Source organism: Myxozyma melibiosi, assembly GCF_037950935.1.
Source record: "Myxozyma melibiosi strain Phaff 52-87 chromosome Unknown BZA70scaffold_8, whole genome shotgun sequence".
Classification (NCBI taxonomy): domain Eukaryota; kingdom Fungi; phylum Ascomycota; class Lipomycetes; order Lipomycetales; family Lipomycetaceae; genus Myxozyma; species Myxozyma melibiosi.
Genome location: NW_027042922.1, coordinates 22,181 through 43,933, shown reverse-complemented (window position 1 = coordinate 43,933; position 21,753 = coordinate 22,181). Strand labels below are relative to the sequence as shown.

The window sequence follows — 21,753 nt, the reverse complement described above, 5'->3', positions numbered from 1 at the left end:
CCCCGGAAATCCGTCATTAAAAACCACAATTAATTCGTTTGCATATGAGGCCGAAATTGTCGTGATATCCATGCGAGGCTACAGCGGTCTATTTACAGAACTCTGAGATGCTGCTCCATGAGCAAAGGGATCTGCGAACTCGGTCTAGAACGCCCAAAAGACAAGGATACTCGGCAGCTCTTACTCCTACGCAGCAGTAGCCACAACGGTTCTGTTTCGAAAAGAGCTTTTTTTTCCACTTCCATGACAGTCTGTAGAAGAGGAGGCTCTATCGGTCCGTGTAGCAAGGCTTTTCTTTTCGATGATGTCACTTTCGACAGGTGAAATGTCTCAGGCTGTAATTTCGCAGTGCGTATGTTCTTTCGCTGGCCTCGCTTTCAGCCGCCGGTGCCACAAACACAAACCTTCCACGGTCTGTGTATCTATAATTGACCTTCTGAATGGTTCTTCAGACACTGAAACACTCGGAAGGCCGCCTATCAGTAAAATTGCGAAATGAGGGGAGCGCGACTAAGCAAGTGTTGAGAGCCGTGCTCAACCTAAAATCACAAATTGGCAATTTTAGAGGTCAAAAGCACGAGGACCTGCCTCAACTCAAACCAATAGAGTTTTAAAAGGCTCAACTTCCTTCTTTTTACTGTTTTTTTTAGTACTCCGACTGATACCCGACCTCGACGTACCTCATCCTAGACCTTTTCTTCACCTACTCGCTGTACTCGTTATGGATTGCCTCTTTTTACCGATCGCTTACATAGCTGTTGGCGAGGGCGCACGGCATCAATACCCTGACTGATCAGAAAACCATATAAGCTCTGCTATATCCCTCTGCGATACCCGAGTTGATCCTCATCTTCATCCTCTGCCCTGCCATGACGCTCTTACCAACCGCTCTCCTACTGGCAACTGCTGGCCAAGTTCTCGCTACTGTTCAGACCTACACCTGGACAGGCTTTGACCAGTACGATACCCCGCACTACTTCCCGACCTCCAACTACAGGGTCTACCCTCGGAAAACAGACTTCTCCGTCGCTTCCGTCAACTACTGGGGAAAAGTGAACGACTTCGATGCCGAAAGCGAGGGAAGTTCCTCTTACGTCACTGAGCGCCGTGCGCCTTTGACCTTTTGTGCCATTGGAAACAACTCTTTCTGGTTCACTGGATACCAATCGTCGGACGATCTCACTGTGCCCACCGCCTTCGCAGTCGGTCGATCATCCAGTCATCCGAGCTGGGTGTCTGATTATACCGATTTCGATCCTTCCTCGCTCGAGTACTTCATCCCTGAGTCACCCGAGGAGACTGCCAATGATGCCCAATTTACCAAACTTGCTCTCCCCCACTCTGCTTGCGTTCCTATCTCGTCTACACGCGCCATCCAGTTCTGGGACTCTTGGGCAGACTTCAACAGCCGAGGATCTTTCATGGTCCAGTACGATTTGACGGTGTCCAACAACTCATTGACCGTCACTCGATTCAAGGATCTCTACGGGTCTGTTGATGACGACCAGTATGCATATGGTCTTTTTGCGGCCATGCATGCGAAGAACGGTGTCTACATGTATGCTCTCGATACCAGTGACTATGGAAACAGCCAGGCTTTATTCGTTGCCTTTGCTCCCGCCGACACTGTCACGGACCAATCTACGTGGAAGTACTGGAAAAACTCCACTCAGTCATGGACCTCCACTGAACCCTTGGCTACAGAGAACCGCACTGCAGATGCGATCTACACTCTGTCTGGCTCTGACCAGTTTGTCATAGACAATACTGATGATTCTATGTTCTACGCCGGCGGCTCTATTTTCTACTCAGAATATCACCATGCCTACCTTATGGTTTATGTGTCGACCGCAGACACCACCAGCTACATCATCGAATATGCTCCCACCCCCGTGGGCCCATGGTCAAACAACAAGAAGGTTCTCTACACGGACTCGACAAATAACTTGAAGGCCGCTCTCGTGACTCCGATGATGTTCAGTACTCCTGCGCTCGCCGGCAAGGTTGGAAAATACTTGCTGATGACTCCAGCATCCCCGGATTCTGAGTATGATGGGCTGACGTATAGGCTTATTTTTGACTAAGCGGAGTTTCGTTTTGTTACATTGCTTGTGTTGCAGGACCTGCTGGCAGACGGATGGTTTGTGCTTGATTGCTAGTGTACCTAAAGATTACTCGTATAATACACAATGATGACTCATGCCAGTTAAGTCAGGTGGGCGACTCGCGCCGGTTCCAGTTAGCCTTTGAATCCCGATGAATGCCCAATCTGGGACCCTTCGCAGGCACAGCAGTTTTCACCTCTAAAATATTATTTTGGGCCAGCCGAGCCAAGAGATTGCTTAACTGCATTAATAATAATATAAACCGTATTTCCTTTCTGTGCAACGACCGGCTGACATAAGCCCGAGCGTCGGCAATCCATTAGCAAAGTCCCTCCAATACCTACCTATAGACCGAACCTGTGCTGATGAGGGGAAGCAGGGTCGAGAGCCGGTCGAGTTCTAAGCTCACCTAGATGATCCTCAATTGACGCCATATCTCATCTCAATGACGAAACTTGACTTTTCTAATGGCTATGGTCTGTCTGATAAGATCATTTTGGTCCTTCAAATCAGCCTTGACCTTCTCTCGACGATAAAGTTCCGTTCTTGTTCAGCCTAATTCATTGTCGCGACTGCCCTAGCCATGATCACCCAGCCATCGACGAACCAAATCAAAATCCGATATTCCTATAATACTGTATGATGGACCCGTCGGATATTTTGGACTCGTTCAAAAATGAGGGGCTATTGCTGATTATAACTGTGGGTGTATAATGCGTAAGGTCTTGAGAACTGAGAAGCTAAGTAGCGTGCGGCGCACACGTGGTCTGAAGCGCTGGCGAAGAGCAGCCCGCGGACACAAACCGAAACCCGACGGATATCAAGGGTGCCAAACTAGTAATATGGCGCGGTACGTTGACCATGCGACCAGTTTAAAGATGTGAAAAGAGTCGTCGATTCGAGAGACTTGCAGTATGATTGCGGAGGGAGGATCTTGCCTAGTATTCAGAATTACGATTTGAAGGCCCTGAGAAGACAGGCGCTGGGCATACCAATCCACGAAACATCATTCGTCGGCGCAAGTCTTGGAACAGCTGAAATACCACGTCTTGGAAGACTTCCGGTAGCCTAAAGGTTAATACCAAGTTGTCTAAAAAGCTTGTGCCTTCGGGTCTGGAGCAATCTTCGAAACTCATGGCTTTACTATATATTCTCCCATGTCCTCCAGCAACGTCTTCTCTGGCATCTCTCTCTTTGCCTGACCTCTCCAGTACTCCTGCAACATGAAGTCCACCACTGCTACTGCTATTGTCATTGCTGCCGCCGCTTCTTCGGCTGCGGCCTACACTGTTCACAACGTCACGGTCGGAGACGCAGGATTCACCTACGACCCCGACTCCATCACCGCTGATGTCGGAGACTATGTCCGGTTCACAATCGAGAGTGGAGTAAGGAGTGCAATGCATTTGCGACATGATATCTACCGACTGCTAACACACACACTTATAGACTCATGGCATTGCCCAGTCTACTTACGACGCACCCTGCTCTCCTTACAGCGACAACTCAGATGATGGATCTGATGGTATTTACTCGGGACTTATCACCTACTCTACGATTTATGATGTACCCGAGTATATCATCAAAATCAATAACACAGATCCTATCTGGTTTTACTGCCCAGAGGCATACCATTGCCAGAGCGGTATGACTGGTGTCATCAACATCGGTACAAACCAGAGTCTTGATACCTACACTTCCCTCGCTGAGACCCAGAGCTCAAACACTCAGCCGAGCGTAGAGGTCGGAAACACTACTCTGCCTGATTCTTCAAGCTCCTCGTCGGGATCTTCCTCTGCGGTTTCCTCGATTACCTCCGCATCGGCCTCATCCTCCTCCCCAGTTTCGTCCTCCAAGATCTCCTCATCGACCACTTTGAGCACTTCAACTGCTGCCTCTTCCTCTAGCGCTTCTGCCTCTTCTGCTAGCTCTTCCGCCTCTTCTGCTAGCGCTTCCTCGACTTCAGCCTCCTCGACTGCCGCTTCGTCGTCGGCTACCGCTGGTGCCTACACTACTGCTGTCAGTGGAGGCATGCTCACCGCTGCTGTTGCTGCTGCCGTCTACTTCCTCGGATTTTAAGCTAGTATAGAGACGTGATATATATTGTATTGTACCATGGCTGGTAATCGCCGCGTAACAGACTCGGCATAATATCAAATACGGCACAAGTGAAATTAATAGATCTCATTGGCTCATTGGCAATTCTGTCATCTAAAAGCTTAAATGTAAGGGAAAGGAATATCTTGAAAAGGTAAACCCTAAAATAATTGTAAAAAATTAGACTTTGGATCAAAACAAAACTCCCAATTGCCCGGCTCATAAAATTTTATCCACCAAGAATTTTAACTGCTCGCGTTTTATTCTAATCGATCGACAAACTACTGCTCTGCTTGTCCAATCTCTTAGCATAGCTCCCCTCTTTGTGTGCTTGGTCTTTCTGATTATTGCTTACAAACTGGGATGAGCACCCAGTCCTCTCCGAACCACGCTACTCCGCAGAATGCCGAGCCGGTCCCAGAAAATGATCCGGACTGTGTCGCGGTGAACATCGGCAGCGGTAATGATTTGGAGCCGCCAAATGCCGAGGAGATCGAATCGTTCATGTCGTTGCTAGGCTCTGAAGATCCTGATGAGTCTGCAAGCAATAACAATAACATACTCCCTGGCAATTCACAGAAACGACAGAATCTCGAGTCGCACGACGAACATGACACCAAGCGGGCGAAGAATTTAGACTTGAGCACTCTTTCCCCCGAAATGGAGAAGGAACTGAACGACCTATTTGGTTCAACATTAGATGATCTTCCACAACGACCAGGGGATGAAGAAGTCTCGCATGATTTCCCATGGCTCGAACGTGCCGATGAGCAGCATTCGAACCCGGCAGCAGATGCAGCTGGAGACAATAATGCACAGTCAGCTTCTGCAATCACACCTCCTTATAGCGCTTCAGAAGGTTTACCGTCGGACCAAACTGCTAATACTTCTCCGGTAGAGTATGCGGTTACTCCGACCTCCGCTGCTTCATACACGGTCACGGCCACCACAACACCCGCCGACGACAACAGCCCACCGCAAGGCAAAGAAGAGTTACCTGGTCAGGTCACAATCTCTGTTGATGAAGCTGCTGTTCTATCCAGCAACTTGGCTGAGACCAAAGCTGAGATTCTGAAGACGCACTCGCTCGTTACTACTTATTCCGCTCTTAAGTCCGCTTATGTACAAGTCTGCAACATCAACAAAACACAGTCGGCGCATCTTGCGCTGTACAAGCAGCGGTCCTCAGAGTTTGAAAAGAGAGCGAACACGGCGAACAGCAAGCTCCGCGTGGCGAATAAGAAGGTCGACGAGTTGATGGGAATCATTAGGAGGCTTCCCGACCAAGGCTCGATTCTTCGCGATATCTCTGTTTTGGAGCGGGACTTAAAAGAAAAGGCTGCTGAGATTGAAAGGCTGAAGCTATTGCATAAGGATTGTGCGTCCCATTTGGTGCCAACTAGGGACTCAATCACACAAGATCAAAGACTGGGCGATGTTCTCTCTGACGCTTTAAACGCAGAAAAGACTGAGACACCTGTCACCACAATTGATTGATCGGGGATGGTTGTATGATTTCATCTGTTTTCAGTCTATGCTCTATCGCTATACTACAGAGTTTCTTACCAGGATGTAACGCATTTCATATCATATGGAGAATCGGTTTGCAAAAGTTTTTTTCTGTACATATATTGTCGTTATAGCCGTTTTATCTATTCGTGGCATACTTCGCGTTGTTAAAAGTTGCATTGTTTTATTTCGGTCTTATTAATATTTATTCCTCCGTTAATATCTATAAGATCTAAGGCTCAATCGCTTGTATTCTGAAATACTACTGGCCTGTTAAGTGGTCAAGTCGAGCTAGCAAAAGACGTTAGTCAATCATGACATAATCCAGGAACTTTTTTTTAAGCTCAGCTGAAAAAATTCTTGGGAGGAACGCAAACCTTAAAGTCCCAAATTTTTTTTTCAAATCCCTACAACTAGTGCTGTTCATACTCGAAGGCCAGCCTGATTCATCGAGGATTCTGATCCAATTGCCCCATGTATCCACATACGCAGACAACAAGAATATAGATTTACGACGGTGAGATGATGGACATTGACCACGAGTCCTTTCGCTTTGGGGTCATCGACCACCACCCCGAACTACCTCATGAGAAATCTATATTTGAAAGACACCTCTCGTCCTCTGGATTGGAGCTTGACGAAACAATCATTCTACAAGAACCAGAACTACGATATGAAGAAGAGAGCATTGTGCAACATCCTCCTAGCCTTCAGCAAATGACACTTCTGCCACCTACGGCAGCTTTGACGTCCTCGGAACAGTCGCGGATCTCGGCGTATGCGCGACTTGATTTTGCATCATTCACTTTCTACGTGCAGACCCTGCAGGTTGTCATGGGTCGGAGCGTGGACTCGGGAGCTATATCAGCGGGCGCGACCACGAATGGAGCATCAATACCGGGCCGCTCAAGATCACGGACTCCGTCAAAGTCAGACGCCGGCCAGACGGACTCCGTCACTGTCCCTGCAAAGAGCTTAGGCAACGGTTCCATGGCTAGCGCTTCCGGGCCGGGCACAAATGGAAATATTGACGTACACCTCGGCACGGCAAAAGCGATCTCACGACGACATGCAAGAATCTTTTATAACTTTGCAAACCAGCGATTCGAATTTTCGGTGCTGGGCCGAAACGGGGCTTTCGTTGATGACGTCTTCGTCGAGAAGGGGTCTACAGTGTCACTGAGCCATGGGTACGCAGAGAGAAAAGTTCTAGCAGGAGGATACGCCTGTTTTTAGATCCATTAGCTAACCTTCCTACCAGCTCACGAGTACAAATTGGCCAGATTGGGTTTACTTTCCTGTTGCCCAACGCCGATAATGCTGATTCTAGCGATTCAACTCCTACAGAAGCAATAAAACCCGCCGAGGCCCTGTTCTTTAGGGACGAGAAATCTCTCCCGCCTCTTGACACTGGCGTCGAAGAACAGGTTCCTTCTAAGGTCAAGCTTGAAGAGGAGCTGCAGTCAGAAGACGTGGAAATGGGTGACGGCTTGGTTGAGGTGAAAGCCGCTGAGGAACAGTCTTTTGAACAACTATTTGCTGAGCCTGATGATACTCAGCTCATTGCGTCTGATCAGCATATTCCTGCCGAAGGCGAGTTGTTCCATGCGGAGCCCATTCTTCAGCAGCAGCATTATGATCAGCATGCAGTACCTTTACCAGAAGAGCAGTTAGCGGAGCATTTGCAGACACATATGAGTGATCATTTACAAGAGGAGCCGTTACAGGAATCCGATATTAGAATGATAGAAGCTCTTACTGGCAGCTCTATCGCTGGCTTGGCTAGTCTCACAGCTTCACCTGCCTCACATATGGGTGACATTCCGACAGACCCCGCTCTCTTGCTAGGCTCCCCGTCAGGGAAGATAACTCCCAAAGCAAAGGGAAATGGACGAAAGGAAAAACGACACCCGACACCACCATCTCCATCCCAAATTCCTCTTGAGTACAGAGAGAAGCCTGCGAATTCCTATTCTAGCCTGATAGAGATCTCATTGCGATCATATGCTACTGAACGCGGAATGTCTTTGTCCGAAATCTATACAGCTATCCAGACTCTGTTCCCGTACTACCAGTATGCACCTTACGGGTGGCAGAACTCTGTGCGACACAATCTTTCATTAAACAAGTCGTTTGTGAAAATTGCTAAGGAAGGAAAGGGATGGCTCTGGGGATTAGACGAGGAACTTTGTCGTGAGCGCGAAGCTAAGAAGAACAGGCCACTTGTGAAAGAACGCAAAGAGCAAGAGCGACGCGAGAAACGAGAGCGGGAAAAGAGAGAGAAAGAGGAAAGAGATAGAAAGGCCAAAGAGGAGAGGGAAGCACTCGATCGCGAAAAGAAAGAGCGAGAACGTATTGAGAAGGAGCGGAAAGAGAAGGAGCTTGCAGAGAAGAAGAAAGCACTTGCTGTCATTGCACAAGCGGCCGCAGCAAAGAATGCGACGTATAATATCAACGGGGTTGGATCTGCCAACCAACTACGTGCATTTGCTGGTCAAAATGGGAAGCCAAAAGGCAAAGTACTTGGCGTGCAGCCAGGCATCGTCAAACCGCAGACCGCCAAACCGCCGATCAACAAAGATACGCTCAAGGCATTGCAGCTTCTTCAACAAACGATTACAGCACAACTGTCTGCAGGGAAGGCTGGCTCTCCAGGTCCAGCGAGCTCGAGCTCGCAGACACCAGGAACGCCGGCTACCGTTGCGTCTTCTTCTTCCTCTCCTTCCCCTGCTGCATCTGCAATGATGATGAGCCGGGCAGGGTCGGGCAGTGGTACACCACTGCGAACGACTTCTTCACCAGGCCCTGTCGCTGGTGGCACTCCCAACAATGCGTCCGCCTTAATGGCAGCCGCTCTCGCCGCTGCACAAAACAAAGCAGGGAACAATCTTGCGAAGAAACCTGCGGCGGGCCCACAGAATTCAGCTCAGCAGAATGCAAAGGCAGCAGCAATCGCAAAGGCCCTAGTCATGACTTTGGCGCAGTCGATGAACAAGCCAGGTGCCCAGAAGCCGAGTGGCAGCGGCGCTACTGCTGCAACCACGGGTGCTCCCAATATATCAGGGAGTACGCCTGGACCCTCGCGCAATGGTGGTTCTGCAAGCTAGTCGATGATGGCCCACGATCGATACTTTTTTTTTGGCAGGTAAGGAGATCCGACAGCGATGGCGTATGAAGTAATTGAAATAGAGGGGAGCAGGTGTTTGTTTATTTTGAAGTTTAAGGAAAAGGCGTTTTGACTATTATTTGTTTCCAGTTTGTGGTTTTCTCGTGGACTCAGGCTAAAGAAGTGAGTCTGGCTTGATCGGATTGCGATTATTCGGTGTTTTGTATGATAGACAACAAAAGTAGCAAAAGTGATTTCCAAAGCATTAAAACGGCATAAATTTTAGGCCGCGCGAATGAGTCGGACGCGGACGGCCAAGTTACCGAACCCTAGCCCACAGGTTTGGTCTTGGGCAAACACACTGATTTTGGTTAGTTAGTTCCTCGACGGTTGGTGTATCATAAGCGAGATTATGCGCTTGGGAGCTGTAAGCGAAGTCAAGACATTCTGCTCTCGCGCGCGTGAAGGATGTATCCCGCCTGCACACACCATTACAGTCATCAAGTGAGTACAAGGACGGACGACGGTGGTGTATACTAGAAAGGCATGGCGACGATAATAGTGGGCGGCGGCATCATAGGCCTCTCCTCTGCTTTCTATCTCTCGCAGGCACCCGATGCCAGTCGACCAAAGCGCATAATTGTTGTTGACACCTCGAGGCGACTATTTTCATGCGCATCTGGAAGGGCTGCGGGTTTCATGAGCCGGTCATGGTTCTCACGACCTTCAGCATCTCTTGGAGAGCTGTCTTTTGTGCTTCATGCTGAATTGGCGGAAATATACGGTGGAGACGAAAAATGGGGATACAGACCTTCACAAGCGTTTTCTGTTGCTCCAAGGCAGGAGCCAGAGGCATTAACAGCAATCGAGTATGATGCTCTCAAACGCGAACGACTACAGAAACAGTGGGAAGCACGGATGGAACTATTGGAAAGCAGGGCGGCTCTGAAAGGCACGGGAGGACATACCCGTCATCAGTGGTATCAGGAAGAGTTGGACGAAGAGCAAAAGATTTTTGCTTCTGAGCCGGATCCTCCTGACTGGCTTTTTTGCGACACCGATAATACATTTCAAATCTCAGACGAAGGAGAGTGTGCCCAAATGTAGGTAATGAGACGACTGCATAAGTTTTTCCTGGTGCTAACGCGACTTTAGCAATCCATACGAGCTATGCGAATTTCTCCTGGAAGTGTGCATCCGAAGAGGTGTCGAAGTACTTCACCCATATCAACTTTGTTCTGTCAGAGTTGATAAAGATTCGGGAAAATTGTCCGATGCAGTACTTCGTGACCTAGATTCGAAACGCGAGATCACGATTTCTGAGGTGGAACATGTCGTGGTAGCTGCTGGGGCATGGTCCCCACACGCCTTTTCAACTGCGTTTCCGGACGCACAGTTTGTGCCTGCTATCAGTTCACTAGCCGGATATTCAATGGTTGTCACTTCGCCTCTCTCTCAGTATGTGGGCAAAGAAGGAAGTCTAGGAGTGTTTGGAAGTGACACACAAGGCTCTTCGTCAGCAATGTCCGAAGAAGGAGATAGGTCGGATGTCACTTTCGATGATGCGTCTAGTATTGCATCTGGGAGTACGTGCAGTGGAATACATCCTGATGGACGGCCAAACACAATAGATTTATCTCCTATCCGCAATGCCTTATTTGTTCGATCGTCAATCTATTCTCGGTGGTCACCAGAAATATTCTCCAGAAGCAATGGTGAAATATATATTGCTGGATTGAATGAGCAGGGGTACAATGTGGGTCAGACCACCACCCGAAGAGGGAGTATGGCGCCTCCCTCCCTTCAAGAATATCGGGAACAGGAGGCAGAATCAGGGACTGACTCTGAATCGGACGCAGAAGGGAAGAAACCAGTGCAGGGATCTGAGAAATACAAAACACTCGAAGACGTTGCAAAATCACTTCTCGGTCCCGAAATCAAGATAATGAGGAAGTCGGTCTGCCTGCGTCCGGTGACACCACGTGGAGAACCTATTATCGGAAAAGTACCGCCTGAGCAGGTTGGGGGCGCTAAGGGAGTGTATATATGTTCAGGTCATGGCCCCTGGGGAATAAGTTTATGTCTAGGGAGTGGGAGAGTGATTACAGAAATGATTACGGAGGGGCAAGCACGTAGCGCGGATGTCAGTATGTTGGCACCAATATGAAAGAAGAGGAGAGTGTTATTGATATTAATAGATTGAGAGGGAGATTCAAACAGCAAAAACAAAACCGGCGCCCGAGCGCCGACTTGACAACATCTATAGATGGAGATAGTAAGGTCTATGCAGGAGAAATGATCTGAATAACTTTGAAGAGAAACATAATCATGAGCTTTTGCTTCTGTGAAGTGTCTAAATTTTGAACCCAATGCAAATGCTGAATATCGTACACATAAAACAGAACCGAAACATTTTTAAACCCATGAATGCGCCGTAAAAGAAAGGAGAAAGAAAAAAGAAATAGAGGAGAGGGAGTTGGGAATGTCGAGGGAGTCGTGATAAGAACAGAAGAACATTAAGCGGTGCTGACTTCCTTAAACATCCCCTCGGGAACGGTGTTGGCAAGCTTTTGAAGCACGCTTTCGAATCCAAGTTTGCCGATGGCGGCGTTCTGTCTGAAGCGCTCGACCGACCAATCCTCAATCTTGTTGCAAAGACGCTGGAAAGTGGCATAAGCCTCAATGCGGGCAACCTGGTTGAAGACGGTCTTGGAGAAATCGGAGGTATCGGGAGAGTATGTGCAAATTTCGTTGACGGAAAGGAGGTGGTTCATTGTGAGGTTGCAGGAGCGGAGAGTAAGGGTCTTCTTGACGGGGTCAACCTCCGAAACCTCACGAACGTACGAAGTATCGCGACCACCGACAATTGCAAGAAGCCATCTCGGGATAGGTTGACGGCAAGTGATGAGACGCTCGGTGGTGAGGATGCCAGTCTCCGGGTTCACTTCGCGGCGAAGGACGTCGACGGCGACGACGTGAGACGACATCTCATTGGGATACTTCTTCCAGGCCGATGCGGAAACGTAGTTCCACGGATAGTCGAAAGAGCACTGAGAAGATACGAACTTCATGATTGGCAAGATGATGATGAGTGTAGAAGCAACGGATTTGCTGTTCACACGAAAAGAAGCAAGGAGGAAGCGATAAATATAAATATATCTGCGCACGCGAACAGCGCAAACTTTTGGCGGCGCGAAAAATGCTGTTTCTATTGGGTTGGCCCGGCACCGCCACCCGCCACTCGCCACTCAGAAGATATGTGGCGCAGCTCAATATCCCGGCATCCCGACGGAGCCGCTTTCCGACTCCCAAACTGACTCCCGACCGAGGCCCATCTGGAAGGCTCGACCATCACAGTCAGATTAGATAAATATAGTGTTTGTATGCTTGGGTCGTCTGATTGGAACTCGTGTGATAAGAGAGGAGGAGGTTCTCGAGCTCTGGATTTGATAGTTGGATTTCATACGGTACACTTTGCCTACTAGCCGGCTGTTGATAGGGCGGTATCTTATTAGTGCCGACGCCACTATCGCATAATTCAGGTCCCTTCTTGCAATCTGCAGTCCTCAAGATCAGATCAACATTACTACTGATTCTGTGCTGTACGTTCATTTTCAGCGCTGTCTTAAAATAATCTTTCTCAATGCATTCGATACAACCAATTGACCTCTTCCAATATGCCACATAAAACTATTTACATGAAATCGTCGCAAAGAGGTATTATTCTTACGGCCTCTTCGGCTTGCCTTCGTATTCATTCAGATTAGGCCTATATGGGGATAGTTCTAGATTCCCAGGTAAACAGTGGTCGTTAGCTTCATGAGATCTCCCCAAATACCACTCTGTGTCTCCTTACCGTTATCCTCAAACACATATCCCGTAACCGATCCGGCTGACGATTTCCAATTATGACTTGTCTTTGCTGACTTTTGAAATTGCTCCAGAGCCTCGTCTGCCGAAGCTGTCATCATCGTGTAATCAGTTAGCAGTCGGGTCTTAAAGCAAGAGGTGTAAGCAATTCTGAGTCTGAAAAACGTACCTGGTTCTATTCCGGCCTGTTCGACGAGTTGCTTCCTCAACATTGCGATGTGTATGCTCAAAATCATCGCATCACGATTGCGCCAGCTCAATGCCCGGTTTCTTTCGTCCACTAGTATCGCCTTTTGTTTTTCCAGCGCAGCAAGCTTCTCTTTGATCTTCAACTGCTGACCCTCGCGCTCCTTCTTGATGATCCTACCAGCCTGAATTTGTAAACTGTTCATCTTCGTCCAAAAAAAAGCAATCGTTCCGATGTAGATTGCCAAAAAGACTAAAACGGTTATCAGAAGTGTTTTCTTCCTCTCTTGCAGTAACAGATTGTAAATGTTATTGCTATCTGATCCAGAGTTCGACGGCGCAGAAGACAGCGAGCTTTGACGAGTTGACATCGATGGCGCCGAACTTGACGAAGACATCAATTCAGAAGAATAAGAGCTGCTACCTGATAGTGCGCCAGACGCGCTCGGTGATGCTGACTTGGATCGTGAGTATGGTTCAGGCGGATTGCTCGGATCTGAGAAATATCTGGGAAGATCAGACATCTTCGAATCAGTGCCCTCAAACGGCTCCGGCGGACTCTCCGGATGCATAAAGTAGCGTGGAAGATCTGTGGTTGATCTTGCGGATGAATATGATGCGCCATAAATGTGCGTCGCAGGTGTGGGAGTTATGAACGTGCCGCTTCTTGATATTGTCTGATGAGTGCCAATGATTCGTGGACTTAGTCGCGACATCAGCGGCAGATCAATCTGCCGAGCCAGTCCAGACCTCAGCCCGCTAGTGAATAGAAACCTCATGTCTATGTAGCGCTGCTATGAATAGAGCCCTCAAAGTCCGTTGCAGTTATGAGCCTTGACGAATCGCTGAAGTATGAAGAAGTAGCATCTTCTAGACAAACTTACGAGGACCGTGACAGTCTCTGGCGGTGCGGCTCATCAACCTTAATACGTCAATATTAGCTCGTCGAAAGTATTATGTAAGGTTTCAATAGTATGACGTAATAAACTGATAGGAGCGATTTGAATGCGGACTGAAGAATTCTGAAAATGACTGATTGTATTATCTTATTTACCAGCTATGCACAGCAACTATCTAAGCAACAAACACTATGTAGACTTGAGGCAATCATGCCGCACCAAACCAATTCTCTCGACTATACGCACATCAAGCGTCCTCTCAAATGTAAGAGTTGTAACTCGCATAAAACAATCCGGGAGGTGTCAGAGCACCCAAGGCACGCTTAGCATGACTGCTAATCAACGTCAAGCCATAATTATATGATGCATTGACCCATCCGAATCCTTCCTTCGCCACACCCTTGAAATCGGCTCCCTGGTTTCCATACTCTGCGTCGACTCGGTGTGGATCAACAGGTCGCGTGACGTCATATTTTTCAACAACTATACCGTTGTAGTCCACAAACGCTTTCGTCATCATGTAAAGCCATCGGTAAATCAAGCGAGCGGCATCCTCCTCATAGCCATAGCGGACCAATCCACCCCACGCAAGAATTTGCTGCGGTGCCCAGCCATAAGGATAATCCCACTGTCGGTTTGGCCGATCGATTCCAATCTCTCCTCTGGATTTCTCGGTTCCAGACACAAGTCCGCCAAATTCCTCAAACTTCGGGATCGCATCCGCAACCAAACGGGCCGCCTGTTTGGGAGACGCAACGCCGGCCCAAATAGTCCAGAACGTAGTGGCCGATTCGTAATCTGACTTGGCGCGCTTCACAGTGTCGTAGTCGAAGTACATTCCGGCTTTTTCGTCCCACATGTATTGATCGATCAGCATCTTCCGCCGTCTTGCTCGTCGATCCCAACTTGCACTGTTTTCGATTGTGCCATCGTCCATAACAAGCTTATCGCCAAACTTGCGACGAATAACATACGATATATCGACCTCGTATTTGTACAGCAAGCTGTTCAAGTCAACAGTTGCAAGATTGGCGCATCGTTTCTCCAGTCTATATGATGTATCGTGTCCTGACTCACGTACCGCTCGATCGTGGAGAAAATACTCATCTAGTTCCGGCTCCTTGATCTCGCCATCGTTGTACTTTTGCTGGAATTCATCAAGACTTATGCCGTACTTTGCGGCATAAGGCTCAAGCAGATGCTCAAAATGAGATGGCTCTGTTTCAGGAGGAATGCCTAAGCCACCTGGTCGGTATCGTGATAATCCGCTCTCCTTGTCAAGTCGTGGTGAGCTCATCCAGACCTCATGATACTCCTTAATGGCAGCTTTGATTGATTCTTTCAGAAAATCCAATGATCCTGGCTCGAACTGAATTTTGTCATAGACCTGAAGTGCCATATCAGTCAGAAAGGGAGGCTGCGATCTCAGCAGGTAATAAGACCGGTTGGCATTCAAGATCTTGCCGTAATGCTTGATTTCATAAACAAAGTTTTCCACCATTCCCTTCGCTAGTTCTGGTCGGTTGTCAACAAGAAGGCCTAGGGCCATCATGTATGAGTCCCAGCCATACAGCTCATTAAATCGACCACCTGGGACAACAAATGGCTTTCCTCGGAGAGTAGGCTCTCCCGTGAACTCGTCTGTCACATGATCCATTGCCAATGCGAGCAATCCCGGTTTATCATTGACAGACTTCACCCACTCAGGAGTGATCTCCTTTGGAAGATATTCCACCTTGAGCCCAAATCCAGGGATCTTGCTTCCTGCCTCCACATAGTAGTTGTATTGCTCTTTTTCGCCATATGGAACATAAATTCTCGGACTCTTGTCTTTGGCCCGGTTCTTAGGATCAACAGCAGCGACCTCAAGAAGAGAAGCGTCGATTCTTCTTGTGAGAGAGTCCCAGAACTGAGTCCGAATCAACCGCGACAGACGATGAACGGGATTCTCGTTCAACCGCTGCTCATCCAGAATTATATGTTTCCGGCCATACTCTTTGGCGATAGTCAACTCCTGCAATAAGTTCGAAAGCATGTACGTTCCTCGAATATCGTACTTGTTGAATCCATTTGAATTTGCAGTGCCGAGTTGAAGCACCTTGGGGCCCATGTCCTCAATCGTGATCTGCATATTTCCGTCGGTGTCTTCGGAATCCAGAAGAGCTTTGAGAGTAGAATCAATATCGACGAGAAACTTCCGTGGTGTCGATTGCTCATCTAACGAAAAAAGTCAGTCTGAGATGATGTAAAGAAACATTTGAATCAAACACACCTTGAGATGCACGGCGACGAGGCACAGGATGAAATTCTGGAAACTCCCGCGTGTTGGTATGAGTATCAACCTGAGGATCATATCTTGTCAGTCTGCGTACACCCCTTTTAGGTCTTTTTTCAATCAATTCTCAAGATATTCACTAACAGTGGACATAGTTCTGGTCCGCGCTAGGCGGCCAGACGATGTGTTCACATCTCGATCCGCCCCATAGTAAACTTGAGCCACTGAGTACGGATCAATTGCGCCGTTAGAAGAGGTCGACGAGTGACGCGCTTGTGGAGGACGAGATGACTCCGTCATATCCAAAGAACAAGGTGGAACCAGTAGATGTAACAATGAATGATTCTCTAGTTATATGCAGAGTTATTTGTAGGTGCTGTCGAGGATATATATGCGCTCGCAGAAGTGAGGATGGCACGACGTTGTGATTCCAACTGCGTCATAAAGCAGCCCGGCGCCGTCGACGCTCGCGGACTTTATTTGCAGTGCCCTAGCCCACATCTCCTATTACGCTCAATCCATTCTCAATGATTTATCGTTGAATCTGTTATTCTTATTCGCTTTTAGTACCGGCATTATTGGTAATTCTTATTGTATTCTATCTAATGATAGGAGAGCCGAGTACCTACAAACGTCCCGACCTTCCTAGTTTTCCATCGTGATGCCCTTTGCCCCAAACTCCATATTATCGTACACCCTGCTCCAGTCGATCTGCTTTATTCGTGATCGGCCTCCGTGACTCCAGGACAGTTGTCATCTAGATCCTTCCCATCTTCGTAACGGCATCCACACCAGAAACAGTAGTAGTATGTCTCTCGCATGTAATTTGTAATCCTCATCAGACGATCTTCGGGAATCAGATTTGCAAACTCCTCAAGCTCATCGTCTTCTTCTTCATTATCCTCATCGGCCGCTAGTTTTTCGTATGTCTCTTTAGGCTTGGTAGAGTCTAGGCTTCCCGTTGCAACCTCTTCTGCAGATACCGTGCGTTCCATCATCTTCTTTCGTAGTAGAGCCTCTTCTTTCGCCTCAAGCTCAGCTACCACAAGTTCTCTCCAGAGGATGTTGATATCTTTGACTCTTAGATTGTTCAGATTTGAGGCCGCACCCTCATAGAAAATGGACTCGAGCTGTGGATCGGCCGCAATATCAAGCTCTCGACAAATTTTTTGTGCTGCTGCGACTTGCGTTCGAACGTGTTTGTCTGAAACCTCTGCTGAGATTCTAGCGGCATAGCTCTCTTTCTCCTGCTCTTCCGCCTCCTGTTTTTCGGCCACTTGTTTCCTAAACTCCTCGGCCAACGATGAGTCCATACCAATTCCATGTCGATCTATAAATTGGTTAGACGAATACAAATCAAAAGCAGCCAGATTAGAGCATACCGTATTTCAAATTTGGACGCAGTGGCTCGATGGAAGTCTGCGAATCACTGGATTTTCCTAGCGCTTGCCCAGGAACGAAGCCCATTTTTGCCATTATGCTTAACCCAACATTACTTTCCGGTGTACTCTGATCACTTGAATCTCTCGTTTGCTCCGTTGGCGCAAAAAGCGGAGTATCGAGTCCTTGCTTCAGTTTCTCACGCTGCACGATATCTGGAGGTAGGACTCGAGACTTCAGCTCCTGTGACTTTTGGCGTTTGCGCATAATCTCTGTGTATGTCATATCGTGTGGATCACGTTTGGGGGTATCCTCTATGACCATTTTCATATAATCATCATCACTTGACTCGGATCTTGCAGAAGAGCTGTCATCCATAGTGTTGGTAGTGGCCAACTCAACTGAATGGGTTTCGGTTGGAAGTGCAGTATCATCACCCGTAATATCGTCGGTAACGGGCACTTCATTACTCTCCATTCCCGGCAGAAATCGTAACCGTCGAGTAGAGTTGCTGATGACATTCTCCTTCGTTACCTCATTGTGATCATTGGTTTCGTCGCTGATCGGGCTCGAGATGCTGTCATCGTCGAATATATTTTTGATCGGCTTTGATCTCTTAGCACTGTTAGCCGGATTATCAAATACGGATTTCCTCGAGGACTTCTCCAGGATTATTTTCCGCTTGTGCATAGTTGGCTATCGATTCCTATATCATACGGTCTGAGATCAGACAAATCATTGAGCCTTCCATAGCAGACGTCAGCCCAAACCCGATGAGATTGCACTAATACTTCTGCATATATGCCATATTAGTGAGGTACACGTGACCGCCGGACATAGAGAGGAGCTACTAGCAATCTCTATATTTTTCTCTTCTGGTAGATCAGCAGTTGCACTCAATCGTCATTCAATCTGCCAGAAAGGATGTCTTCCAGCAGACCTGCGATATCGCGGCCAATTCCTGCGACTGCAAAGTACTTTTATTCTTCGCAGAAGGTCGCCGGGACTGCACCATCTACACGAGTTGACATATCCGACGCCTTGAACGACTTGCTTGCGCAGATAGACAATCGTGATGCGAGTGGTCCGACGAGGGAAAGCGAAGAGCATGCGGAACCGATTTCAGCTTCTGAAGCCGGCAGTGGCGAAAACACAGAAAGCAAGCCAAAGTCCGGCAAGGAAAAGAAACGAGAAGCACGCAAAGACAAGAAACAGTCTAAACAGCAACAGCAGCAGCGGTCAGAGGGCTCCGATGTGGCCAATGTTGGGAAACCCCCCGCCCGTACTCCATTCTGGTTCGAAAAGTACATTTGGTTTCTTTCGAGTGATGGCTATCTGGTCCTTACTTCTCGATACTCGCATCAGACCGCATTGTTGCTTACTCGGCATCTGAAATCAAAAGATATAATCGTTTCCGCCGACGTCCCAGGTGCCAGTTTAGTTGTCGTCAAAAACTATCTGCAAAACGCTGAAGTTGTCCCTCCGAGTACGTTAGCTCAAGCTTCTATGCTTTCTATCTCAACGTCAGTGGCGTGGGACACCAATGGCTTCGTTCAAGGCTGGTGGGCGCGTTCGTCCGCCGTTAAAGTAAAGACTAATGTCGAAGAGTCTCTGCGATCACTGTCTGCTCTTGAAGGTCAGAAGAAGGAGGATGCTATTGAACTCGAGCTCGAAATCAATATTGATCCCAAGATGAAAAATTCGATTGGTCCTGTACCGCTAATCATGGGGTTTGGCTTTCTGTTCCTCGTGGATGACGAAAGTGCCGCCCGTCACACCAGGCCGCTCTCTGTTGCAGACCTTAGTCTAGAGTCAGAAGAGGAAAAGACTGAACCACAGGAGGAGGATGGGAATCAGTTCGACGGTGAAACGGACAGAAATGACGATGAATCAGCCAGCAGTATGTCTGAGCAGGACGGTGACAGTGAGGAAGATGATATGAGCGATGCAGCAACGGACGAAGACGATGAGGTGTCAGCAAGGAGCTCAGCATTATCTCGTACAGAGTCTACAGCATCTTCTTCGCCAGCACCGACCGCTATCCCGCATGGAACAAAATCAAAGCTCAAGAAAATATCTCTCAAGTACGCCGATCAAGACGAAGAAGAGCGTGCTATTCGAATGGCGTTGTTGGGGTCGGGAAATGCTGCGTCCCGTAAGCAAGAGCTCGAACAAGCACGGCAAGCGCGTCGGCAGGCTCGTGAAGCCGAGGAGCAGGCGCAAAGGAAAGCTGAAGCTGAAGCGAAACTGAAAAACAGAGATCGACGGAAAGAGGCTACAGAGTCACAACGGGTTCCTTTGCGAGCTGATGTGCTACTGGTCTACGATGAAGGAGAGGAAGAAGAGATTGTACCCCGACAGAAAATGGTTTCCAGGCCGTCTCGGGAAGACAACGTCATTGCTGCGGTTCCAATTTGTGCTCCTTGGCCTGCGTTACACAAAGTGAAGTATAAGGTACGACTGCTTCCCGGTGTTGGCAAACGGGGCAAGACCCTCAAAAAGTGTCAGGAGTGGTTCATGAGAGGTATGGGCGGACAGCCTGACAAATCAGAGATGGACACAGATCGGGCATGGCCAAAAGAAATCCGTTTAATAGGCGCTTTGACTGATGCAGAGATCGCTCTTCCTGTGGGCGTTCAGAAATTCAGAGCTGCTATTCCTTCGGCAAATAGTGCGGGTGGAAAATTACCAAAAAGTTCATCAGGGAAAAAGGGATCAGGAGCCTCAGCAGGGAGCAGCAGGGCTGAACAGTCCCAGAAGGGTTCCAAGGGAGGAAAATCTAAAAAGGGCAAAAAGTAGATTTGGGGAGATAGGACTCTGGAAATGCATGCTTGTATAAATAACCGTGATTTCTACGCTCGGCGATAGTTGAAGAGTGCGGCTTCTCGAGTAAGAAGTTCTTTCGATTCAAATCGTACACCCGATATCATGTATAGACCGCAGTTGACCAAATTTGTATGAATCGGTAAAGCAGATTTATTTTGGATCTTACATTAGAAGAAAAATGTGGAAAGCCGAGAGCAAAGAGTTATGAGTAAACAATTATTGCCGGCTGGAGCGGTTTTGGATCGTCTCGGAGCGTAAACCGTATTTAAGCTTTTGACTCCAGGATTCCAAAAACAATGCTGGGATCGTTTTCTCACCGGATATTTTAGGCAAGAGCGCCTTTCTTGTTTTCTGTTAATCTGGCTTGCCTAGTCACTAAATTGGTTCCTGGCCGTTATTGAGGATTTTATTTTTGGACTCGTCAATGCCAGAATCTACTAAAGATGTCCGGACCCCTTCGGCGGGCGGACAATGGGACGGAAAAGGTACGCACTCCGCATTTGCAGCAGACAGGGCATATGCTTCTGATACGGTCTCTTCCATATTCTTGTATAACAAGAATTTGGTCGGACGTGTACGTATAGCAATAGGATGAAACATGGCTAACTGATATGTGACCCTCAGCTGTCGTTAAGTCTGCCGATATGGTAATACACACTTCTAGTTTTGAACAGTATCGAAACTCACGAGACTAACTAATGCAGTCCGAGGATATGCAAGAGGTTGTCATCGACTTAGGTATGTGCATGTTTTTATAATTACTAAAGACGAGGTCGACGTATACTAACTACAATCTACCTAAGCAATGCAAGCAATGGAACGATACAACATTGAGAAGGTTCGTTGATACGAGAAATCTACTCCACACCGAGAACAGCAATCTAATAGATCAAAAAAACAGGATATTGCTGCGCATATCAAAAAAGAAGTGCGCCTTTCCCTTGGTTCTTTTGTCTTTTGCGAAATACATTTATAAATGCTAACATCGCGCTGCAGCTTGATCAACGATTCGGACAGACATGGCACTGCATCGTCGGTCGAAATTTCGGAAGCTACGTTACACACGGTAAGATTCTCTGATATGATCTTTTTTAGTCCTTCTATTTTAAGTGCGCGAGCTGACTTAAACCATTTCAGAGACACGACACTTCATCTACTTCTACCTTGGTCATATTGCGATTTTATTATTCAAAACTGCGTGAGAGTGTATACTATATACGAACAAATCATATCATGACATACTCAATCATACAAAATTCATCGTATAAGAATTCTGAAAATCTACCAACGGCAAATTGCGGCCGGATCATCCGATTGTGATATGAGGGCAGGATTGCACGTTTGATCTGGGGTAGTTATGAGCCACCACCAGACCTCTACAACAGCCTACAAAAACATCATAGATTAACTCTTTCGTTCATTACGTAGTAATTGAGATAACTTGACACTCAAACATAATCGAAATTATATCTAGATATAATCTCGTCGGCGCGATTGCGC

General features: G+C 47.7%; 11 protein-coding genes across 11 annotated transcripts; 7 read left to right on the top strand and 4 right to left on the bottom strand.

Annotated features, from left to right (window-relative positions):
* Positions 1-546: 546 nt before the first annotated feature.
* BZA70DRAFT_280368 (uncharacterized protein) lies at positions 547-2,207 on the top strand (the record flags this gene model as incomplete). The annotated part of the gene is made up of 1 exon (XM_064912941.1): positions 547-2,207. A coding segment is annotated over exon 1 (1,211 nt), but the record flags the coding sequence as incomplete, so codon positions are not given.
* A 622-nt stretch (positions 2,208-2,829) lies between these two features.
* Positions 2,830-4,305, top strand: BZA70DRAFT_280367 (Cupredoxin). Its single transcript, XM_064912940.1, has 2 exons — positions 2,830-3,493; positions 3,555-4,305. The coding sequence occupies exons 1-2, from the start codon at positions 3,329-3,331 to the stop codon at positions 4,182-4,184; spliced, it is 795 nt and encodes a 264-aa protein (XP_064767294.1). The 5' UTR covers positions 2,830-3,328; the 3' UTR covers positions 4,185-4,305.
* A 137-nt stretch (positions 4,306-4,442) lies between these two features.
* BZA70DRAFT_280365 (uncharacterized protein) lies at positions 4,443-5,960 on the top strand (the record flags this gene model as incomplete). The annotated part of the gene is made up of 1 exon (XM_064912939.1): positions 4,443-5,960. A coding segment is annotated over exon 1 (1,130 nt), but the record flags the coding sequence as incomplete, so codon positions are not given.
* Positions 5,961-9,082, top strand: BZA70DRAFT_280363 (fork head domain-containing protein). Its single transcript, XM_064912938.1, has 4 exons — positions 5,961-6,002; positions 6,089-6,900; positions 6,972-7,364; positions 7,437-9,082. The coding sequence occupies exons 2-4, from the start codon at positions 6,234-6,236 to the stop codon at positions 8,816-8,818; spliced, it is 2,442 nt and encodes an 813-aa protein (XP_064767292.1). The 5' UTR covers positions 5,961-6,002; positions 6,089-6,233; the 3' UTR covers positions 8,819-9,082.
* Positions 9,083-9,154: 72 nt separating this feature from the next.
* Positions 9,155-10,997, top strand: BZA70DRAFT_280358 (FAD dependent oxidoreductase). The gene is made up of 2 exons (XM_064912937.1): positions 9,155-9,920; positions 9,973-10,997. Exons 1-2 carry the CDS (start codon positions 9,364-9,366, stop codon positions 10,982-10,984), a joined length of 1,569 nt encoding a protein of 522 aa, XP_064767291.1. The 5' UTR covers positions 9,155-9,363; the 3' UTR covers positions 10,985-10,997.
* On the bottom strand, positions 10,998-11,979 carry BZA70DRAFT_280356 (PRELI-like family-domain-containing protein). Its single transcript, XM_064912936.1, has one exon. It carries the CDS (start codon positions 11,886-11,888, stop codon positions 11,334-11,336), a length of 555 nt encoding a protein of 184 aa, XP_064767290.1. The 5' UTR covers positions 11,889-11,979; the 3' UTR covers positions 10,998-11,333.
* Positions 11,980-12,515: 536 nt separating this feature from the next.
* Positions 12,516-13,745, bottom strand: BZA70DRAFT_188143 (uncharacterized protein). The gene is made up of 2 exons (XM_064910004.1): positions 12,857-13,745; positions 12,516-12,778 (listed from the first exon to the last, which is right to left on the bottom strand). Exons 1-2 carry the CDS (start codon positions 13,650-13,652, stop codon positions 12,603-12,605), a joined length of 972 nt encoding a protein of 323 aa, XP_064767289.1. The 5' UTR covers positions 13,653-13,745; the 3' UTR covers positions 12,516-12,602.
* A 148-nt stretch (positions 13,746-13,893) lies between these two features.
* On the bottom strand, positions 13,894-16,480 carry BZA70DRAFT_280350 (neutral trehalase). Its single transcript, XM_064912935.1, has 3 exons — positions 16,192-16,480; positions 16,045-16,114; positions 13,894-15,989 (listed from the first exon to the last, which is right to left on the bottom strand). The coding sequence occupies exons 1-3, from the start codon at positions 16,345-16,347 to the stop codon at positions 14,032-14,034; spliced, it is 2,184 nt and encodes a 727-aa protein (XP_064767288.1). The 5' UTR covers positions 16,348-16,480; the 3' UTR covers positions 13,894-14,031.
* Positions 16,481-16,548: 68 nt separating this feature from the next.
* On the bottom strand, positions 16,549-18,136 carry BZA70DRAFT_280348 (uncharacterized protein). Its single transcript, XM_064912934.1, has 2 exons — positions 17,430-18,136; positions 16,549-17,377 (listed from the first exon to the last, which is right to left on the bottom strand). The coding sequence occupies exons 1-2, from the start codon at positions 18,115-18,117 to the stop codon at positions 16,764-16,766; spliced, it is 1,302 nt and encodes a 433-aa protein (XP_064767287.1). The 5' UTR covers positions 18,118-18,136; the 3' UTR covers positions 16,549-16,763.
* A 95-nt stretch (positions 18,137-18,231) lies between these two features.
* On the top strand, positions 18,232-20,498 carry BZA70DRAFT_280346 (uncharacterized protein). Its single transcript, XM_064912933.1, has one exon. It carries the CDS (start codon positions 18,352-18,354, stop codon positions 20,224-20,226), a length of 1,875 nt encoding a protein of 624 aa, XP_064767286.1. The 5' UTR covers positions 18,232-18,351; the 3' UTR covers positions 20,227-20,498.
* Positions 20,499-21,734, top strand: BZA70DRAFT_280345 (dynein light chain type 1-domain-containing protein). The gene is made up of 7 exons (XM_064912932.1): positions 20,499-20,738; positions 20,878-20,900; positions 20,958-20,991; positions 21,057-21,091; positions 21,155-21,181; positions 21,250-21,319; positions 21,391-21,734. Exons 1-7 carry the CDS (start codon positions 20,678-20,680, stop codon positions 21,453-21,455), a joined length of 315 nt encoding a protein of 104 aa, XP_064767285.1. The 5' UTR covers positions 20,499-20,677; the 3' UTR covers positions 21,456-21,734.
* Positions 21,735-21,753: the final 19 nt, after the last annotated feature.